The 19731-nt window shown below is 41.7% G+C and overlaps 1 protein-coding gene across 1 annotated transcript in view; it reads right to left on the bottom strand.

Annotated features, from left to right (window-relative positions):
* Positions 1-917: 917 nt before the first annotated feature.
* The window catches only part of GPAM (glycerol-3-phosphate acyltransferase, mitochondrial), a 67506-nt gene continuing 48692 nt past the window's right edge, over positions 918-19731 (bottom strand). The window contains exons 11-23 of the mRNA XM_082854452.1: positions 17050-17149; positions 16282-16494; positions 14374-14487; positions 12927-13012; positions 12074-12189; positions 10035-10105; positions 8973-9237; positions 8282-8418; positions 7038-7115; positions 6274-6414; positions 4565-4754; positions 3192-3250; positions 918-2366 (exon numbers count right to left, since the gene is read on the bottom strand). Of these exons, the coding sequence (XP_082710578.1) occupies positions 2250-2366; positions 3192-3250; positions 4565-4754; positions 6274-6414; positions 7038-7115; positions 8282-8418; positions 8973-9237; positions 10035-10105; positions 12074-12189; positions 12927-13012; positions 14374-14487; positions 16282-16494; positions 17050-17149 (1687 nt within the window). The 3' untranslated portion in view covers positions 918-2249. The remainder of the gene's footprint in view (positions 2367-3191; positions 3251-4564; positions 4755-6273; positions 6415-7037; positions 7116-8281; positions 8419-8972; positions 9238-10034; positions 10106-12073; positions 12190-12926; positions 13013-14373; positions 14488-16281; positions 16495-17049; positions 17150-19731) is intronic.

Genomic DNA, 19731 nt, shown 5'->3' with positions numbered 1-19731 from the left:
GCCTTATTGGGATGATGGATGTTCGTTCAGTAACGAGGCACTCAAGAATGAGCTGTGCTAAAATTAACTCGAGGGTGAGCTTGTCTGGATGAGCAGAACTTTGGTTGAGATTTGTCTTCCTTAAAAAAGGTTTTCAAAGCACCAGTTAATTACAGAAAGCATGCATATTTATTCTCACAGTGAGTTAAGTGGCGAGAGAGCTAGCAAATCATATATTGCATTCCCCAAAGCATCTGCATAGATTTCTAGAAAACAAACCAACTGAAAGGGAAAAATAAAGCCAGAGAAGCCATTGTTCCCTGCTTAGGCTGGTGCAGCAGTAGCTCTTAGCAGAAGTCACAGGCGGGGCAGCAGAATCCACTGGGAGGTCAGTCCCAACCTTGACTTAAAGGGTCTGAGTAATCCTTGGTCTATAATTTAGTGGATGAGTAAAAGAGACTAGTGAAATATTTGCTCGCCTAGACAAGGAACACACAAGGGGATAAATAAGCCTCCCTGGCTGTTCCCCCAAACACAGAGCTCCATCCTACTTAGGAAAAAGGAATGCTACACGGGGAAGACCCCACTTCACACCAGAGACGCTGCAACACTGACAACTGCTTAATAGTACGTGAACGCCTAAAAAGAAAACATATATTTTAAATGCGGAATTTGAGAAGAGTGGAAGAAAATCACAAAAGCATGGCATTATTGCTCTGAGTTTCAAAAGCTTCATACAATGTGAAATACCAATTAGTACCTTTCCTTCTCGCAACGCACACAGAATATTCATGAGATATTATTAGTGTTTAAAATCCAAGCTGATGAAAGCACAAACTTAATTCTCAGAACTTTTCGGTTAAATTCAAAGATTACCTGCAATACTCATCATGGAAAATTCCTATTCCATAATACCATGGAGAGAAGAGAAGGAACAGTAAGTTGTTAGAAAATGTTTAATATCACATGATTTTTAAATCACTATAATTACCACAATTAGCTAACGATTATGATCCCTGCTCACAAAAAGGCACCTACATGTTATGAACAATTTTTCATAATTATTTGCCACTATGTGGCATCGGGGTTTAGGAAAATAACCCACACACGTTTTTAAAGAACCATGGTTTTTTTCTTCCTCAAAGCTAAAAAACCTATAAATGCCTCCGACCATTTGCCAGTCCGCAGGGCTATCACATATACTGTCCAGGTTGTACTCTGCCCAACGTGAGTGGGTACCAGCCACCCAGAAGACGTGCAGTGCACGACCTGTCTGAATGGCATGAGAGGACTGGGTCAGTAGCCTGAAGCCAGGGCACTTTAACACAGGCTATCAGGCCAAGCTAATAAGTTAGTACAGTTGCTCTAAGAAACAGCTGTACCTGTGATAGGCAGGTACTACCTGAGGGGTGGGAAGGTATACAGACATAAAATAGGAGTTGTTCCTAAATACTTGCTGGTCATTTAAAATTCAATGGCACTTTTTCACATGAAGAAACGTTTTCAAAGTCAGTTTTCTGGCCAGGTTTATCTTGAATTTCGCCAGCCAAATTTATTTCCTGGTGTTAGCTGTTTGGTCACATTATCTCTATTCCTGACCTAAACTAATACTGTGTCTTCACTTAGCTCTTAAAACACTTTCTGCATCTGACTGCAACAGACAGCACAGTGATATCTGGGTGTGATGTACATTAGCCCACTCATTTGTAAAGCACTTTAAGATGAAAAGTGTTCCCACTTAAAATTTAGCTACGATTGACAAGGATAAAACCCAAAAAACAAAAACCAACAAAAAAAAATCCAGGGAATGGATGACGCAATTATTTTTAAAGGAAGCATTAACCATTAATCAGAAAATATGCCAACAAATTACCTGACAGCATTAAGTATACTATCTATACAAGATTCAGTTCTAGAATCAACTACATTTTTGTGTCCATCACAGTAATTAGTCCTTAACAGTTATACTTAAAATGTAAATCTTTAATAAACTCCAAAATAATCGTTTGCAATTTCATTTTGTAATCTACTGATTATGAACTGTGAACGGAGGCTGAGGGCCCCCGAAGTGTGATCTGTAGGCGGCTGTGTCACCTCAGAGTCCGACGATCACAGATCATGGAGGGGAGAAGGCACTTGTCTTCCAGGAGGTCACATCAGGACAGGTCAGGCCCGACCACATGATGGCACCTTCCACTCTCGAGCCACAGGCAGGAGCCTACGAGGGACTCGTCCCACACTCGTCACTGGCCAGATGTGCCAGGAGTTACCTACAGCACCACAAAACTCAGAATATATTCTAGGAGTTTTTGCCGGTTGCACTGAGGTAGAAAAGTGCTGCTGAGTTCTAAAACAGACACTCTCTTTTGTTTGGTCTCTTTGAAAACCTAGAGAGAAAGTTTAGATTAAATTAAAGACAAACCAAAAAGGGTCGGGGCGGGGGAGGGGGCGGAATTTCTATCACCAACCCTGCTCTGTGTCCTAGACCAGAAAATGCAGTAAGGCACGCAGAGCCATATGCAGGCTTTAAGTAAATGTCCATGTAGGCGTGTGCGAGTGTGGGGTGGGGAGGTTATGGGGGCAGGTGTGGGGTTTTGGGGGTGGAGTTCAACCAGTGTACTATATTTTTAAATTTATGTTGGAATAAAGTCACAAATATTCCCTTACAAAGATCACTAGTACCTTCATGGAACTCATGTTCCAAATGATATGTGAAGATAAGGGATACATGAGGATACTTCTAGAAATATTGGTAAAAGCACAAGAAAATAACTGAAGGGACTTCCCTGGCGGTCCAGTGGTTAAGACTCCACACTCCCAATGCAGGGGGCATGGGTTCGAATCCCTGGTTGGGGAGCTAAGGTCCCGCATGCCGCACGGCGCAGCCAGGAAAAGAACTGAAAACCACACGGCATAACTAACACCCCACCAAAACCGCAGGAGGATTTTGAAACACACTGACACCTTCGTTTGGAATGAAGAGGAAAACCAGGAACATTCTGAAACATTCAAATAAATCTGTGCTGATGGACCTCACCTTCAACGTGCCCCTTCTTCTCCCAACCCCCAGAAATGCCTGCATGATTAATCCAGCAGAAACTGCTTCTCCCAGGCTTCAGCCCAACACAAAGGTGCCTCACATAGACTAGATCTAAATGGAAAGAAGACAGACGTGAACACACTCTTTTATACCATAAGCAGGGGACACTCACCCCAATATCCTTAAACATTTTCACAGCATTCTTCACAAGACAATAGGTGGCACTCTCAGCTGTGAAGAAAGAAAAAGCCCCTGTGAAACGTTTAGGCCCAGCAACAAAGTAAACCCCAATACCCACAGTCAGAGCGCGGGAGGCTAGGGAGAGGGTCAGAGCAAGTCCCAGGACTGGGTCAAGCTCCCTTTCGCTACTGGCAACCTGTGAGGCCTCAAAGGATTTGCCGTTTCTTTAAAGCTACTTTGTCATCTTTTAAGGAAAAAAGAGGAGAGAGGGATAAGGAGAGAAACAGGGAGGGAAGAAGAGATGGAGGCAGGGAAGGACAGAGAGAAGAAGAAGGGAAAGAGAAACACCCAAAACATCCATCTTGAAGGACTTTTGTAAGACTCAAGACAGTGTGTAGAAATTCTTTTAAACTGTACAGTGATGCATACATGACTACTACACCAGTGGGACCAGAAAGAGCACAAGTCTAGAGGTCGGGAAAAAAGAATTCTAAATGCAGGTTGCCCTTTAACTAGCTATGTGATCTGGAATAGTGTCCTCATCTATAAAGTGAGGTGATTCTAGCTCTAGATAGCGATCTAGAGATATATCTAGGGATATATGTACACATCTATCTATCTATCTATAGAAAGAGAGATCTAGATATCTCTAATAACTATAACTAGATATCTCTAGATAGATTATCTCTAGATCCCTCATGGCTCTAAAAATTATTGATTCAAAGTAGTTTCAGTCCTAAACCGTAACTGTATAAAATGCTACTCCCACCCCAATCACACCTCTTCTGTAGCAGACAGTACCAAGTGCCGGCCAGTATGGGGGGCAAATGAAACACCCACTGCTACTAGGTGTGCAAACTGGTTCAGCACTTAAGAACTGCGCGGCAGTACCCACTAAAGCTGAACCCACCACACCCTGTGACTAGGCAATTCTCCTATACAGCCCAGCATAAATGAGTCCCTGTGTTCACCCAAAGGCACATTCAAACATGTTCACAGCAGCACTATTCAGAGTAGCTCTGAACTGCAACACCCAAATATCCATCAATGATGGATGTGAATAAATAAAATGTGGTAAATACTTATACAGTGGAATACTACAAAGCAACAAGAATAGACAAACAACTACATGCAACGACATGTATGAATCTCACTTACAAAGTTAAATTTAAAAAGCCAGACATAAGAATATCTATCTGTATCATTCAATTTATATAACACACCCAAACAGGTAGTAGTAGTAATCTATGGAGTTAGAGGTCAGGATAATTTTGCATTCTTTTTCCCAATTATCTACAATGAGCAGATTCCTATAATCGAAAAATGTGTAGCTTTTAAAAGAAGCCAAAACAGGGTCCCACATACCATACACTGCAATGCTTCTTTCTGTCCTGGTTATCAGGTATTTGTGCAGCTTCTGCAGATACTCAGGCTCTGGAACAGGACCACTGAAGTTGTGAATGAAGATGGCAGCAGAGCTGTAGGCCTCCAGCAAAGGCCCAAGGAGCCTCTGCAGGAAGGTGATGAACTGCTGGTGCTCCTTGGACTGGCTCACCTGGGAGGGGAAGGGCGGGAGACCCAGTCACTGGGGGACAAAGGAACCTCCTCAGAGCACCAGCGGCTCAAGAAGACGGCCTCTCACTGCCTCCACACAGAAGCGGCCTACTGCTCCGTGTGCGCAGAATCGCCCCTGGAAATGACTACTGGTTTTGACATGCGTTCTTTATTGTAACCACTGACATTCAAAGTACTTGAGGTTTGCGTTCATTGAACAGCTGCCTAGGAGAAATTGTCATACTTGAGAAATTATGCCACACTGTCATCACTGAAAACAGCTGCTCCCGAGACCGGACCCTCCAGATTTTGAAGCCTGGCTCGACGGTCACTCAAGCGCGCAAAAAGGCCACATGCCGAGACCTCTGAGACCATCTCAGTCCCTCCCATCCCTCACTGCCTGCCATCCCCACGTGGCTTCGGGCCCACAGTCCGGCACAGCAGGGAATGGTGGTGGTGATGACGGGGTGCTTTGGGCAGTAGGCGCTCTCATTGCACCCCTCCCCCAAAACATGCACGTTCAGACGAGACTCTCCGGAGTGTGGAAGCAAGATCACTGCCCCATCTCGAAACTAATAATACCCAACATGGAAAACCTCCAAAAGTCATTTGGACTCTCCTGTGTGTGTGTGTAAACTAGGGGTATTATCCCGCTGCAAAGAGAGTAATCCACTTAGGGTATTCAGAAAAGAAGGGTCATTATTACTAATTTCTAAAATTACAAATTAGACAAAATTGCTTTTTCTAAAGCAGGGACAATCTTTTAAAAATCAAATTTTCTCCTGTGATAGGATTTGTCTTAATTGAAGGCAAAGAGCTTGATGTAGGAAATTCTGGGAGAGATGGCAAGACTGAGCATGGCTCAAAAAGAGCACCCAGGCCAGTGGCAGCTGAATATTAATTCTCTCCCATACCTGGTACGGTCCTGCCTTGCTTCAGTGATGACTGAACAAAACCACTCTGCCTCTTTAGGAGTGAGTGCAGGTGTGGGTAAACAGGTGTGCACCTGTGCATTCTGATGAGAGGGTCATGAAAGGTATCACCTATGACGTTCATCTTCCCGAATTTTCAGACTCTTGTCTCTTTTTCCATTTATCTATACCCAAACTGAACAATTTAAGGTATTAATTCAATTCAAACAGTTTCAGTATCCTAACCGAACAGTAAGCACCCCAGATAGTTTGTGGGTGCTCTGAACGTGAATTAGTCACCAGAGTCCCAGTTTATAAGAACCTCATAGGACTTCCCTGGTGGCGCAGTAGTTCAGAGTCCGCCTGCCAATGCAGGGGACATGGGTTCGTGCCCCAGTCCACGAAGATCCCACATGCCGCAGAGTGGCTGGGCCTGTGAGCCATGGCCACTGAGCCTGCGCGTCCGGAGCCCGTGCTCCGCAACGGGAGAGGCCACAGCAGTGAGAGGCCCACGTACCGCAAAAAAAAAAAAAAAGAACCTTACAACTTGTGGCAACATAAGCCTCAACTCATCACTGTCACGTCCACCAGAACTCCTCACCCAAGTACCTTCAGGTAGCAATCTCGCTGCTCCTCACCAAAATCGCTGTCTTCATCTTCTTCATCACTTCTCCAAGACATAGGTTCAGGAAGCTTCTTGTCCCACTGCTGCTCAGCAACACCAGGACTAATATCCTCCTGATCATCTGGCTATGCCAGGGAGATCACCAAGAGTAAATAAACATGCACAGGCACGCAAACACCTGCCCGCTGGACCCCAGACGAGGCAGTCCTCTCTCATCCCCTCCCCTACTCTGCTCTGTTTAGCCACTCACAACATCAATCCACTGCCCTCTCCAAACTCAAAATCACTCGGAAGACAGCAGGGGAGGGAAAAAAGAAAGAGTGAGGGCGAAAGCTACCAGACAGATCAAATAAAATACCCTTCCCTCTCCTAAATTGGTACCTATTTTCTCAGGCCATACCCTCTATACTAAAGGTGCCAAAATTAAAACAAAATCTCAAAAAAGAAAAATGCACATGTGCAAGCTACAAGCACACAGATATGCAGAAGAGCTGATCTTGGAAGGCAGACTTCTGGATGTCAGGGAATCTAGTCAAGATACGTCTTGCACAACACCCATTACACAAAAGGAGCCAAAATATTAAGCAGTCCCAAAGGACATTTATTCTCCCCATTCTTATTTTTCTCTTCATCTCATCTGGACTTGACTATATATCAAGTGGAATTATTGGTTCAGGTGGCTGGTAGGAAAGATACTGAAGAGCAAGAAACTAAATAAAGGCAAACAAAGGCAAGCATGTGCTCTTACCTCCGCCACTGTAAGAATGCCATACTGGATAAACCTGCCTACTGTTTCATGGCAAATTTGGTAAAACGTCTGGCAGGGCTAAAAAGAAAAGGCATTTCAATGTAAATGTCACTGTCCTCCACTTATTTTTTTAAAGACAGAAAATAGCATACAAGGTAGCTGCTGGATACTTCCACAGTATCACCTGCCTCCCTCCACTGGGCAAGCCCTAAGAGTTCCGGTGCCCGCCCTCTTGATGAGTGCATGTCGTGGACAAAAGAAGAGATCTTGTAACCTGACTGGCAGAGCACCCAATGCAGCACCACCTGCAGAGGGGGCTCCTGAGCTGTGTCTCCCCGAGTGGAGCAAGGCCTTAGAAGGGCTGCTTGTCAGGACCCTACACCTGTTTCTTCCTTTGTAAGACAATTTCTCTGCAAAAGCTATCTTACAGTAAATGTTGTACACAAAGGTGGTGGATGAGGAAACACAATATGTATTCAAATAACTCAAAAAAGACCCAAGTGAAAGACAAGGTCAAACTTGAGAACCTTATCTACCCTGTCCCCTCCCGCCCTGCCCACAAGATTCATGCAAAACAGATTCCCCAACAGGACCACAAACATAACATATATAAAGAACGCGGTGGAGGAGAGCTGTACTCACAATACCTGTGCTCATAAATGTCCCAGGGCACATTCATATAAGTGGAAAAGAACAGACTTTAAAATATAAATTCTATTTGTTGATGATTTTGAGGAAAAAATCTCTCTACTGCTTAATATGTATGCCTCATTATAAATGTCTAGAAGTATTTAAATATAATATAAATGCTCATTAGTTCTGCTGGGCCTTGCTTTCCCCATTTGTAAAGGAGAAGGGGTTGAGCAGATGAGTTTTTAAGACTGCTTCTGACTCTTATCTTCTACAGTTCTATCATCCACGAGTGGGCATGTTAATTATTTACAAAGCCCTGACCCAGTGGCTTAAGCACAGTAAGAGCTCAATAACTCTGGATCGCAGTGATAGAGAACGCTGAGCCATCTGTCCTATCACACCTCACAGCACGCGAGGGGTTCGCTGGAGCACTGACCCCAATAGCAAACCAAGATAGTAACGACATAATGGTTTGGTGGTCATTGAGACCCAGGAGCAGGATATAAAGCTTCAATAATGGGCCAAAAGCTCTCTAAAAGGAAAGCATTTTATGATTTCACAAAGACGCTCAAGAAAAAGAGAAGAGGCAACACTAAAGAGTCTTCACTTACGAGCGAGATGGTGCCTTCGTTGGAGAGCAGGTAGCACAGGCTGGCGGCCTTGCGCACCAGCTGTTCCTGGCTGATCAAGCTGGGAGACACAGGCGCTCCCGGGCCCCTCTTCTTCAGAACTGCGTAAAGGCTGCAGGCTGAGAAGTAAAAGCTCAATGAAGCCGGCAGCCTTGGGTCTCCAAGAACAACTTCAACTGGCTCAGATTAGCTGGATCACCTCAACAGATTATTAATACATCAAAGATAATTATCTGCATTCACTGGAGAAATTTAAGTAAATCCCTTCAGAATTTACTTCTTGTGATTCCATGTGATCCCAACCCTATCAAACCTTCCTCAGAAGCTTCCATCCCGTCCGCTCTCCGTCTCCTCTGTTGCCTCCACTCACTTCACTGTCGTGTATGTCTCATCTCACTTAGATTTTCAGCTCATGAACAGCAAGACATCTTACCTCTCCTCCCTAGTAAAACGTGTAATACTATGCATACAGTAATCCAGTCACTACTTGTTGAACAATAAATGTAAGAATAAGCGATAAACAGTGACATAGCAGATGACACTTTTGTTTGAAAACTAAAACTATAGCAACACATTCCCTCAAACAAGGGGCTATCATCCAAACTGAAGGAGACACCACCATGTGCTTTTGGCCATTTTACTTGCCACGAAAATATTTCAGGGTCCGACATACCTATGATGGCCTCCATGATAAAGACGTGGAGCAGCCCATTGCTGTAGAAGTTGAGTTCAAAGACTGATGGGACAGTTGTGCTGGGAGTAATAAAAAATTCATCGTTCCTGCTGGTGTGTGTGATAGTGATGCAATTTCCCAGCAGCTGTATGGCATGCATGACTACATCTTCTGAATTTCCTGAGAAACCCAGGTCAAAATCGCGAGCCAGGACTTCCTCCTTCATCACAAAGAAGTCCTCCACCAGTGTGGAGAGATCAATTCCCTAGAGAAACAGACAGAAGTGGTCTCTTGAGAACAGAAAAACTCCTTCCCAAAAGATGAAGAGACCGTTCCAAGGATTTTTTTCTTGCCTTGGCTTTCCTGCAGCTTGCTGTTGGCACATACAGAAAAAGAGCCAAAACACCGTGTAAAGAAAGTCAGAAGACTGGTTAAAAACCTGTCCCCCAGGAATGTCAAGGTACTCCACATCCAGAGACTACTCTAGCCACAACATGGGATACGAGTACGTAAGATCACAAAAGGGAGAAGCCACCATCTGAAAGTGAGAAGTACTTATTTTTTAGCAAGAATTTCCCTCATTCTAAATATTTATCTGACAAATATTTATTTGGTGTCTATATACCGGCACTAGGTTTGGTGTTGAGAACATGACTGTGAGAGAGACAGACAGACAGACAGACACAGTCTTTCCCATCACAGGGCTTAGACAAGTGTATTGTGGGAAGGCAGAGCGCAGGTCCAAAATACAAATCAAATAGCTTGGAAACCATTAGCTATCAGAATACTTTCCGCATGCTGATGAGACACGCCTTATTTCCACTAACCGTATTACTCAAAGAATGTCTTACTGTCACATAAAACAGTCTCTGAGGTTTTTTTATGTAGATTTCTTCCTCCGTCAGGTGTAAGCACCTGTCGGCAGAGTCCTTAGCTTATTTTACTGTTTATCTCACAGGACTAGCTGGAAGGGGGCCAAATCTATCAGCGGACAAGTATTTGAAGAGCTGACAAAGCATTTTCATGCTTTCTATTGAACTCCAGGTGACACTGCAGACATACCTGCCTGTGTCTGTAGAGGAGCAGGCAGGCCACGATGTGTGTTGACATAATGGCACAGGACTTGCTAGCGGCTGGAAGGCAAACACAGATCTTTAGTTGCACTTTTTTTTAATATAGCTAAAATTTTTTAAAAGTACCTAAATCTTAATCAGGAGTATTTAAAATTATAAAAGTCCTCTGCCACATTTCCTATAACCCATTTACCGAAGGGAAATTACAACATTATACCATGTTCTGGGCCAATGGAACCTCATTAGAGATCATTATTCATCACATAATAGAATTCAGTCTAAGACAGGTCCACTCTCAGTCCAAACCAATGGAAGTTTGTTACTCAGTGACCAAGAGACATCTTTATGGAAATACCAAGACCCAAAGCATGAGCCTATTCTAAGAGCTCTACAGGATATCCTGCTTCAGCGTTTCTTGACTTGTTCCTGGCCTCAGTCTACTACACCTGCAACTCTACTTCACTCCTCCTGCAGGTATTCACCACCACATTACAACAAAGTCAGGGCGGGGGTGGAAGGAGCTGGGGACAGGTAGTTAAAGTCAGGAATCTGGGGTCAAATCCTAACTTCTACACTAAGTTCATGACTTGGGGGAAACGTCTTAAATTCCCAAGCCTCAGCTTCCCTTTGGTACATGAGCATCCACCTGGTTCACTGGGCTGTGTAAGCACGAGATGACTGACCTGGCACAGGACGCATAGTAATGGGTGCTCAATACATTTTAATTTCCTCTTTTCAACCTGGCCCAGAGGCAGGTCAGAGGTAGGAAGGAAGGGGACAGAAATACATTTGAGAATGACTATAGTCCATAACTCAATATTCTAAATTTGTAGAAAATTATTAATCATACGAATCAAATATGAGAACATCTATGGAATAATCTAAAATAAGATACCATCTGTGGGTTTTCTAAGATGATAATGAATTCATGAATAAATACTTCATTCACAATTGATGTTGTCTCCAGTGTTTAAGAAACAAAAAAGTACCGAGTACCATATAGATTTGGCCTTTAAAAAGGATATTTAAAAGGTATTTTTAAATTATTTGTGTTATAAATGGAAAATAGCACAATAGAAAACGGTAAAAAAATATTTTTATAGACTAGACAGCAACACATCTGGTTATTTGGGTAGTGAGTTTTACCTTTATTTTACAACTTTACAACATTTAAGGATGAATTATTTTTAGCATCCAGAATTTAAGCAAGGGAGAGACACAATCAAATGTGCTCCAGAAAGACTACCCTGGCCCGGCGTAAAGCAGGAGTAGAGGCAGCTAGAGTGAAAGGAGCGGGAGAGGTGAGGAAGCCTCCACACTGGTGTCGGCAGGAAATGCTGAGAGTCTGACCTGACGGGGAGGAGGCACAGGGATGGCGAGGAGAGCACGCCTGGGTGGCACCCCGAGGGCCCCACGCTGCTGCTGCTCTGCAGTCTTAGAGCAGCCTCTACAACATGACACCATGCTGCCATTCGGAACTTCAGGACAGCTAATTCTGCAGGTAACTCACTCCACTCTGAGTTGCGCCCATTTGCATTGTTTGTGTACAACTATCCCACTAAGAGCATACGTCTTTAAGTACAGAACCATTACTCAATGTGTATTCCCCACAGCTAAAACAAAAATTTACACATAACAGCCGCAAAATATTTGCCAAATAAAAATGATCACAGGGTCACAGGGGAAAGGGACATGCAACTGTAAGCCTAGATGCTGTACCACAAGTTAGTTCAAAGAGACTAATTCATAAGCAAAAGAAGCAACAAATCATTTTGGCAATTTTTTTAAATGCCTAAGAACTACCACATGAGTACCTGCTAATTATCAGGCACGGTGTGAGATGTTTCACTGGGTTACCTCAAATCCTCTCAGCACCACTTTCTTTCTAATAACTTACCTATCACCCCCTGTGTATTAGTACTAGAACCAGAAGTGGAATCTAACTTTGGCAGATTCCAAAACCTGTATGGTTCGTACTGCATCACACCGTATCTGAATTATGGAATTAAAGACTGGAATTCTACTTACTGAAGAGAATGTGCTCAGCCAGATTTGCAATCAGTCTTCTTCGGAAGGATTCATCTGTTGCATTTCTGGACTCGTTAATGGATGTGTCTGTACCTTCAGCAGCAGCATCATTGGGTCTAAAAAGGTTTTGTTTTTGTTTTTTTAATTAGACTTCTATAACCCCACTCTTTCACAAAGCATACTACATGGGCTTAAGATACAATGTATTAGACACTTTAAATTTCTACATATTCTAAATTTAAGCCACAGATAGATTATTTCTATGCGTTGTTTTACTCCATAATATACCTTATTAAGTTTAATACACTCTCCTGACCAAAACGTGTTACTTAATTATGACTAAATAGTCTGTTGGTACATCACTTCCAGAACTCACCGGCAGAAAGAATGCATAAAGCAAGATGCCTCATTTAAAACATTTTCAAAAATTCAATACTTGAACATATTTTAAAGGAAGGGCTTAATATTCTATTTCTCTAAGTGACAATTCGGTTTGAATTCTGGAAAATTCACATAGGAAAACTCTTTCATATGTTGCATGAACATGCAATATGCATAGCCTAAGTTACTACCAAAAAGAACATTTCAAACATTCAAAAATATAAATCAAATAAGAACTCTTACATGATTCACAAAATCAAAAAGATTTGATGATGCAAGTAATCAAAAACCTTCAAACTAATGTGGAAACACAGTTTCAAGATCCTTTATCAGACCAAGAGAAAAGTTACTCAAGTGAGGAAGTAAACACAAGAACATGAATGCCCTTAATAAAGTTAACAAATTCTTCCATGCAATAGAAGAAATAACAGATATTTGACGGGTCAGTATAAAAAATTTCCATGAACCTTACCTTGAAGGAAGTATAGCTGGTAACAACGCTTGCTCCAGAGAAAGTGGAGAAGAAACAGGTTTCTGACTTTGGCTTTCTAAATATTCCTGGAAAAATAAAATAAAATATTATCATTTACTCCCACTGTCTCACTTTCATAAACATATATAAAATATAATTTCACCTTCAAAAAGTAAAAAGGGAGATGTTAATAAAATGAGCCGTATAACATGAGAAATACTTTCTATATCCTAAACTGTCTTCAGAACTGCAGAATAACTCATAGAATGTTGTTAAGCATGAAATCTAAGAACAGAAACTCCAAAAAACGGATGATGCTTAAGTAAAATCATTTAAAAATTAAGGGGAAAATTTAACTTTTCTCATATCTTCATGAAATTATTTGGCATTCCCAGTATTACTAATAGTGGTAAGTCATCAACCATACCTTCTAAAGGAAATCTGACAACCTGAAGGTCACGTTATACTCAAAAGAACCTCAATTCAAAAGCAAATCATAAACAAGAGAAGCTGTGCAATATTAACAACAACAACAAAAAAAGTGATAAGAAATGATGAGGTCCCTAAAAGTCAAAAGCACTTAAGGCCAGAAAGCATGCACCTAGCATAGCAGTTTGACTCTTTCAAAGTAAAACCAAAACGTGGAACAGAAGGAGAAGCAGGACATCTTTGCACCTTATATTTAGGTTCCCAAGTCCCTATCCTTCTCTTCTCCTTTACCAATCTGAAAATCTTAAGAATTTAAAACTGCAGGACCTCAGGGACCCACCAGCCCCAGGCTTCTCCATGAGGATGGCACTATTCCTCTGACTCTGTAGGTATTAGACTCCACTCAGTAGAATACGGCATCATCCTAGAGTATCAATGTTACCCAGCTGTGAGATACGTTTTGAAAAATTTCTCTTAAGGGCAATTTTAAAACATCATATAGGGCTTCCCTGGTGGCACAGTGGTTGAGAGTCTGCCTGCCAACGCAGAGGACGCGGGTTCGTGCCCCGGTCCGGGAAGATCCCACATGCTGCGAAGCAGCTGGGCCCGTGAGCCATGGCCGCTGAGGCTGCGTGTCTGGAGCCTGTGCTCCGCAATGGGAGAGGCCACAACAGTGAGAGGCCCGCGTACCACAAAAAAAAAAAAAGAAAAATAAAATCATATAAAATACTGATATAGATAAAGCAACATGCAAAATTCTCATGAATTAAAAAAAATAGCAATATATTTTGAGACTGATATCTCCCAAACATAGACATTTAGGCTCCTTTGTCAACAGGCACATTTCGGTGGAATAATTTAGGAAACACTATCCTTGTCAGAGTCCCCATTCTATAAGGGAAGAAAGTGAGGCCCAAACTCACATGGAGAGGAGGCATCAGAGGCCGGACTAGAGCCCAAATCTTGTGACACTGAGCTACACCAAGGCTGACACAGCTTCATTTCAACAGACACTCACCTTTAAGGAAAATGGTTGTGCAAAATCCACTCTGACACATCCATAGTTTTTTCGTAACATTCTGATAACACCTCTTGCTATGCTCCAGAGGCTCTCATTCTTCTTAGGTTTTCCCTAATTTGCAATTTTGAAAGAATAGCATGGTAAGAAATAAAGCTAACAAATACACAAACATCATTATCCAAAGAATAAAGTTTATTAATTTTTTTATGGAAACCGATGATTTGTCTGGAAAAAGATAATAACGAATGAAGGAAAATAAGTATTCATTGACTGAGACCTGTCAGAAAATGTTTAGCACTCCAAGATGCTAAAAGATGTAATCACGTCACCGGGGAGGTAATTTGGCCATTGAAAAAGGAAACATTTAACACAGCTTCATTTAGTGCATTGTTTACATCATTCACAAAAATAGAACTGCAAACTACTGAAGGACAAAAATGATGTAACAGCCTGAAAAACTGTTCTGCAGTTCTCAGATAAAAGTAAGATGTCGAAGAAGCCACCTTATTGTGGTCTGATGAACACGATGGTCCAAGTATGTAACATTAGGCAACCAAATGCCAAATTCAGCCCCAGAGTGGCCTTTGAGCCAATTATCCATTCAGTAAGTGTTTCCTGAATATTTAATACACATAAGGCACAATGTCAGCTGTATAAGGGACACAGGACTCAGATATGACGTCATAAGACGCAGTCAGGGTGAGTGGAGCATATGTTCAGAATTGACACAGGCAACACAAGGAGGGGTCTCACAAGAGATAATAATAATAATCCAGGTCTATCACTTTATTTCTAAAGCCTCCAATTATTAGGAGTCCTTGAGCTTCTGATATGTTTTGGGCAATAAGCTTGAAACAAGTACCATGACCAAGACTTCCACACTAAATAAGAACAAAACTAAACTCCTCTGGAACTGGCACACTGCTGGGAGGAAGAGCAAGTTGGTAAAACCATTTTGGAGGACTGTTTGGCAGCATCTACAAAGCTGAACGTACATATACTTTATGATCCACTGATTCCACTCCCAGGCACATACCCAACAAAATGCACACATATGGTCATCAAGAGAAATGTACAAGAATGATCACAGCTGAAACCAGGAAACCAAACTTTTTTTCAGCAGTAGAATAGACAAACTGTATATTCATACACTGCAATACTGTACAACTATGACAATGAACAAATTGTAACTACCTGTAACAACAAACAGGTGCTGCTTGTGCAAAGGAAACCAGAGATAAAAAGTCCACACACTACATTATTCCATTTTATATCATGTTCAAAAATGGGCAAACTAATCTATTCGGTAAGAAGTCAAGATAGGTGGTTACCCTTGAGGGGAAAACAATGAGAGGGATAAGGGAGGTTTCTAGGGTCCTTGACCTGGGTCCTGGTTATGTAGGTGTATTCATTTTGTGCTAATTCAAGCTATATGCGTATGATAGGTGCATTCTTCTGTAACTATTTACTTCAGTAAAAAAGTTCACTAAAAAAATTACTGCCATCTCAAAATTAATTTGCAGTTGCTTTGCCAACATGATCCCACCAGTTCTTCAGGTGTAACTTAAACTCTACACATAAGCAATAGGCCCTGGGGAGACCGAGCCATGTATACCCTCCCCAGGGCAGAGGTGGCAACTCAGTACCAAGTATTCTTCCACTTCCCGACCCCACGACCAAGGCATGATTAATCTAATCATGCCACTTCCTCCAAATGCAGGAAATTACCACATCATCACTACCAATCAGGCTGCCATACGGGATGAAAGCCCACCCTACCAAGTCTCCTACAGTGTTATAAAATTAGAGAGTAACAAAAATATTCTCAACTAATTCTAAAAGCACTTATCTAAAAGCAAAAGACTGGAAAAGCAAAGATGACTTTTGTGCAGGTGGTCCTCTTACCAGTTGTTCGCCATTGTAATGACCCTCAATAATACGATCGTAGGAGATCCCAACAGGTATTATCAAGATGTCTGGGATGGTATTGGTAGACAGAGTATCTACTACAACTGACAAAAGTCCTGCCCGAGCACAGGAGATTTTTCCACTCCTAGAGCGTGTGCCTTCCAGAAAAATCTCCAAGAACTGCTGCTGTCGAAGTAGTTCAACTATATGCTGGAATATAAGGAGAAAGTAAAATATGAACTCATGAACTCAAGATCACCCAACTTAGAATAAGCTCAGCAAAGTTAAACCTAAAAAAACAAAACAAACAAACAAACAAAACCTATAACTTCTGACAAAATATTTTGCTCACACAGATGGTATCAAAAGAGCTTCTCCAATGTTATATTTTGGTGATAATAAAAAGTAATCATCAAACCCATATCCAAGCAATAATCACTAAAATAATTACTCAGACAACTGTTTTCTAACAATCTCAATCAAGGGGCTTCCCTGGCAGCGCAGGGGTTGAGAGTCTGCCTGCCGATGCAGGGGACACGGGTTTGTGCCCCGGTCCAGGAAGATCCCACATGCCGCGGAGCGGCTGGGCCCTTGAGCCATGGCTGTTGAGCCTGCGCGTCCGGAGCCTGTGCTCCGCAACGGGAGAGGCCACAACAGTGAGAGGCCCGCGTACCGAAAAAAAAAAAAAGTCTGAATCAAGTCTCATTTTCTTCTACTGTGATAGCTACCATAACGACTTTAAGAGTAATTAGAGATCACACGTACCCCGTGGAGCAAAGCTCTATAGAGAATATCTTTCCGTCCGTCTGGCGTCTCATCTAGCCTCCGTCGTATGAAAAAGCCCCCAAGCTTATGGATCAGGGTACTATAAATTTAAGAACGCATTAATTTTTTAAAAAGAAAAATTTAAAAAGAGTACTCAAATTCCAAGTTATTCGAAACGTGTCATTTGGATATAAACCTCATGTATTGTTTGAGTTGCTGATTGTGAAAATGTGGACATTTTTCCATTTTCCATATATTGACGTGTTTCAGTCATTTACATCATTCATTAGCCTTCAGAATATCACTGTGTATAATGAAGCTCTGTTACATCTGTTCTAAGCCAAAAGGAGTTTACATGATATATTATCCCGCAAAGGTGCTGGTACAGACTTTAAGAGGATTATAGAATACTGCTAAATTTAAAAACCCTGTCCAGGGTCTTAAGACACTGACCTTTAGACATACCAAAATTTTCCTACGGCACATTTACTACAAGATGAATGTGATGTTACAAAAGCTCCTTTGGGGAAACCTTCTCAAGTAAGTATTTCTTAGAGAGTATCCCAGTAAGACAAGAGTAACTTTATCAAACTGGAACCAAGCATAACCATCCTCCCAAAACATGAAACCAAAATTTGCTTCATTTACACATACATAGAATAAAACAATTTGCACAACCCCACACCTCTGTCTACAGCACTGATGAATTACTTTGATATGAGGTTGAAACTTTCCAAAACTTAAGTCAACTTTTCCAAACTCAGAGCCTCCTCCTATTCTGTTCAAACAGAGTGATATTAATATAAATATTAATTTATAGTTTTGGAATCTTCTACAGTCAGCATAAGGAGGCCACAGTAAGATATATCCAGAACTTAATGTCACTCTTTGAAAGTAAAACTCTGCAGAATAAATTCTTAATAAATGAGATGAACCATCCACAAAAATAAGCCCCCTTGAAAAGTGGTTTGTGAATGTACAGACTGGCATGTAACAAAAGAACACTGCAAATAAACAGGCCAGGCTATCGAGAGTCTGTCGTGTCTGAAGGAGTGATAAGCTGAGCAATGACTGGCATAGAGGTGGTGAAAAGGGAAGTTGGCTTATGAGAAGTTATCCATGTTTATTAAGTACTTCCCCAGAGATCCACCTTGAGAACCAATCCAACCTGGAGGGAATGAGTACATGAGTTGTTCTGATTACAGAAGAGGCAAACTATTATGGGGCAAGGCTTCTCTAAGAGCCCAGCTGAAACAGTCTTCTTCACGCCTAAGTACCTTTCTGATGACTTTCTAATTCAACTTTCCAGGTTCCTTGACACTGGGAAGAGGTACCCATGAGAGAAAACATAGATATTCTGATACTTGGAAAAGCATGTCTGCCCTGTAGGGTCAAATCACGCTGGATTAGAGCTAGCTGTTTGCCTACATTCCCCATTATTTTATGAGCTATTTGAAAGTAAGGACTATGTATCTTGTTCTCCCTTGTCTAGAGCACATTTGGGTAAGTACTGGCTTACTGCATGAATGAATGGCTCCTCTTCAGTCATCCACATGCATCAGATTAGCTACAGAACTCTGAGCCAAGGGATTAGGAAGGAGCTCCTCGTACTGCGAGGCTGAGGATCAGGTTTCATGGCACGCAAAGCAGTGACTGCCCCCTTGTGAAGCGCCACCTGCACAGCCTGCTTCCCTTCCAGTCGCTCCACATTCGTCCTCCTCGTGCTCTCTACTACTCACAGAGCTGACCTGAGAGATGCTTTGTACTTTGAAGTATGAAACTAAATACTTTTCAAATCTGTGACCTCTTCTCCAAGAGCACTATTATACTTTTATTTAAGCCTTCATTATCTTTTATCTGAACTACTGCAATAGAGTCAGAATTGATCTAACTCCCTCTAATCCAGAATGACTTTTCAAAATGCGAATCTGAACGTATCATTTCTCAAGTATGGGATACACTCTAAACTCTTGGCTTAGAAATTGTTTTGACCTAACTCTCACCACCTATGCAGTCACCACCTCCAGCCTCTGAACCCTGCTAACGCACCCTACATTCTAACCCTAGAGACTAAGAATTGTCTGCTGGTTCATGACCATATCATGCTTTTAAATCACTCTGTCTTTTCACATACTATTCCCTCTGAATGGAATGCACTGCATTCCCCTGAAAACCTCTAAAACATACCTTTTATGTTATGCTGTAATTATTATGTTTCTAGCTCTACTAAATTATGAGGTCAAAGTAACAGGTAAGGTTCTTTCTTACCTTTATACCACTACCACCTGCCTACCACCACCCTGACCCCACCTGCGCACTGCCAAGTCAGATACAGTAATTTGCTATCTTATCTTTCTAATTGCCTTTTATATGTTTGATAAATACTGCTGATAAGTTTAGCTATTCACAGTTCACCATATATCCCATATAAAACACAGAAATGATGATGATAGTCTTTTGTTGTTGTTGTTTTATTGGAGTATGGTTGCTTTACAATCTTGTGTTAGTTTCTGCTGTACAGCAGGGTGAATCAGCCACATGTATAAATATATCCCCTTTGTATTTCCTTCCCATTTAGGTCACGACAGAGCACTGGGTGGAGTTCCCTGTGCTATACAGTCAGTTCTCATTAGTTATCTATTTTATACATAGCAGTGTATATATGTCAATCCCAATTCATCC

The sequence above is a fragment of the Leucopleurus acutus genome (assembly GCF_964270905.1).
Source record: "Leucopleurus acutus genome assembly, chromosome: 14".
NCBI classification, from domain to species: Eukaryota; Metazoa; Chordata; class Mammalia; order Artiodactyla; family Delphinidae; genus Leucopleurus; species Leucopleurus acutus.
Note: the sequence above shows the minus strand (reverse complement) of the source record. Positions and strands in the feature narration are given on the sequence as shown.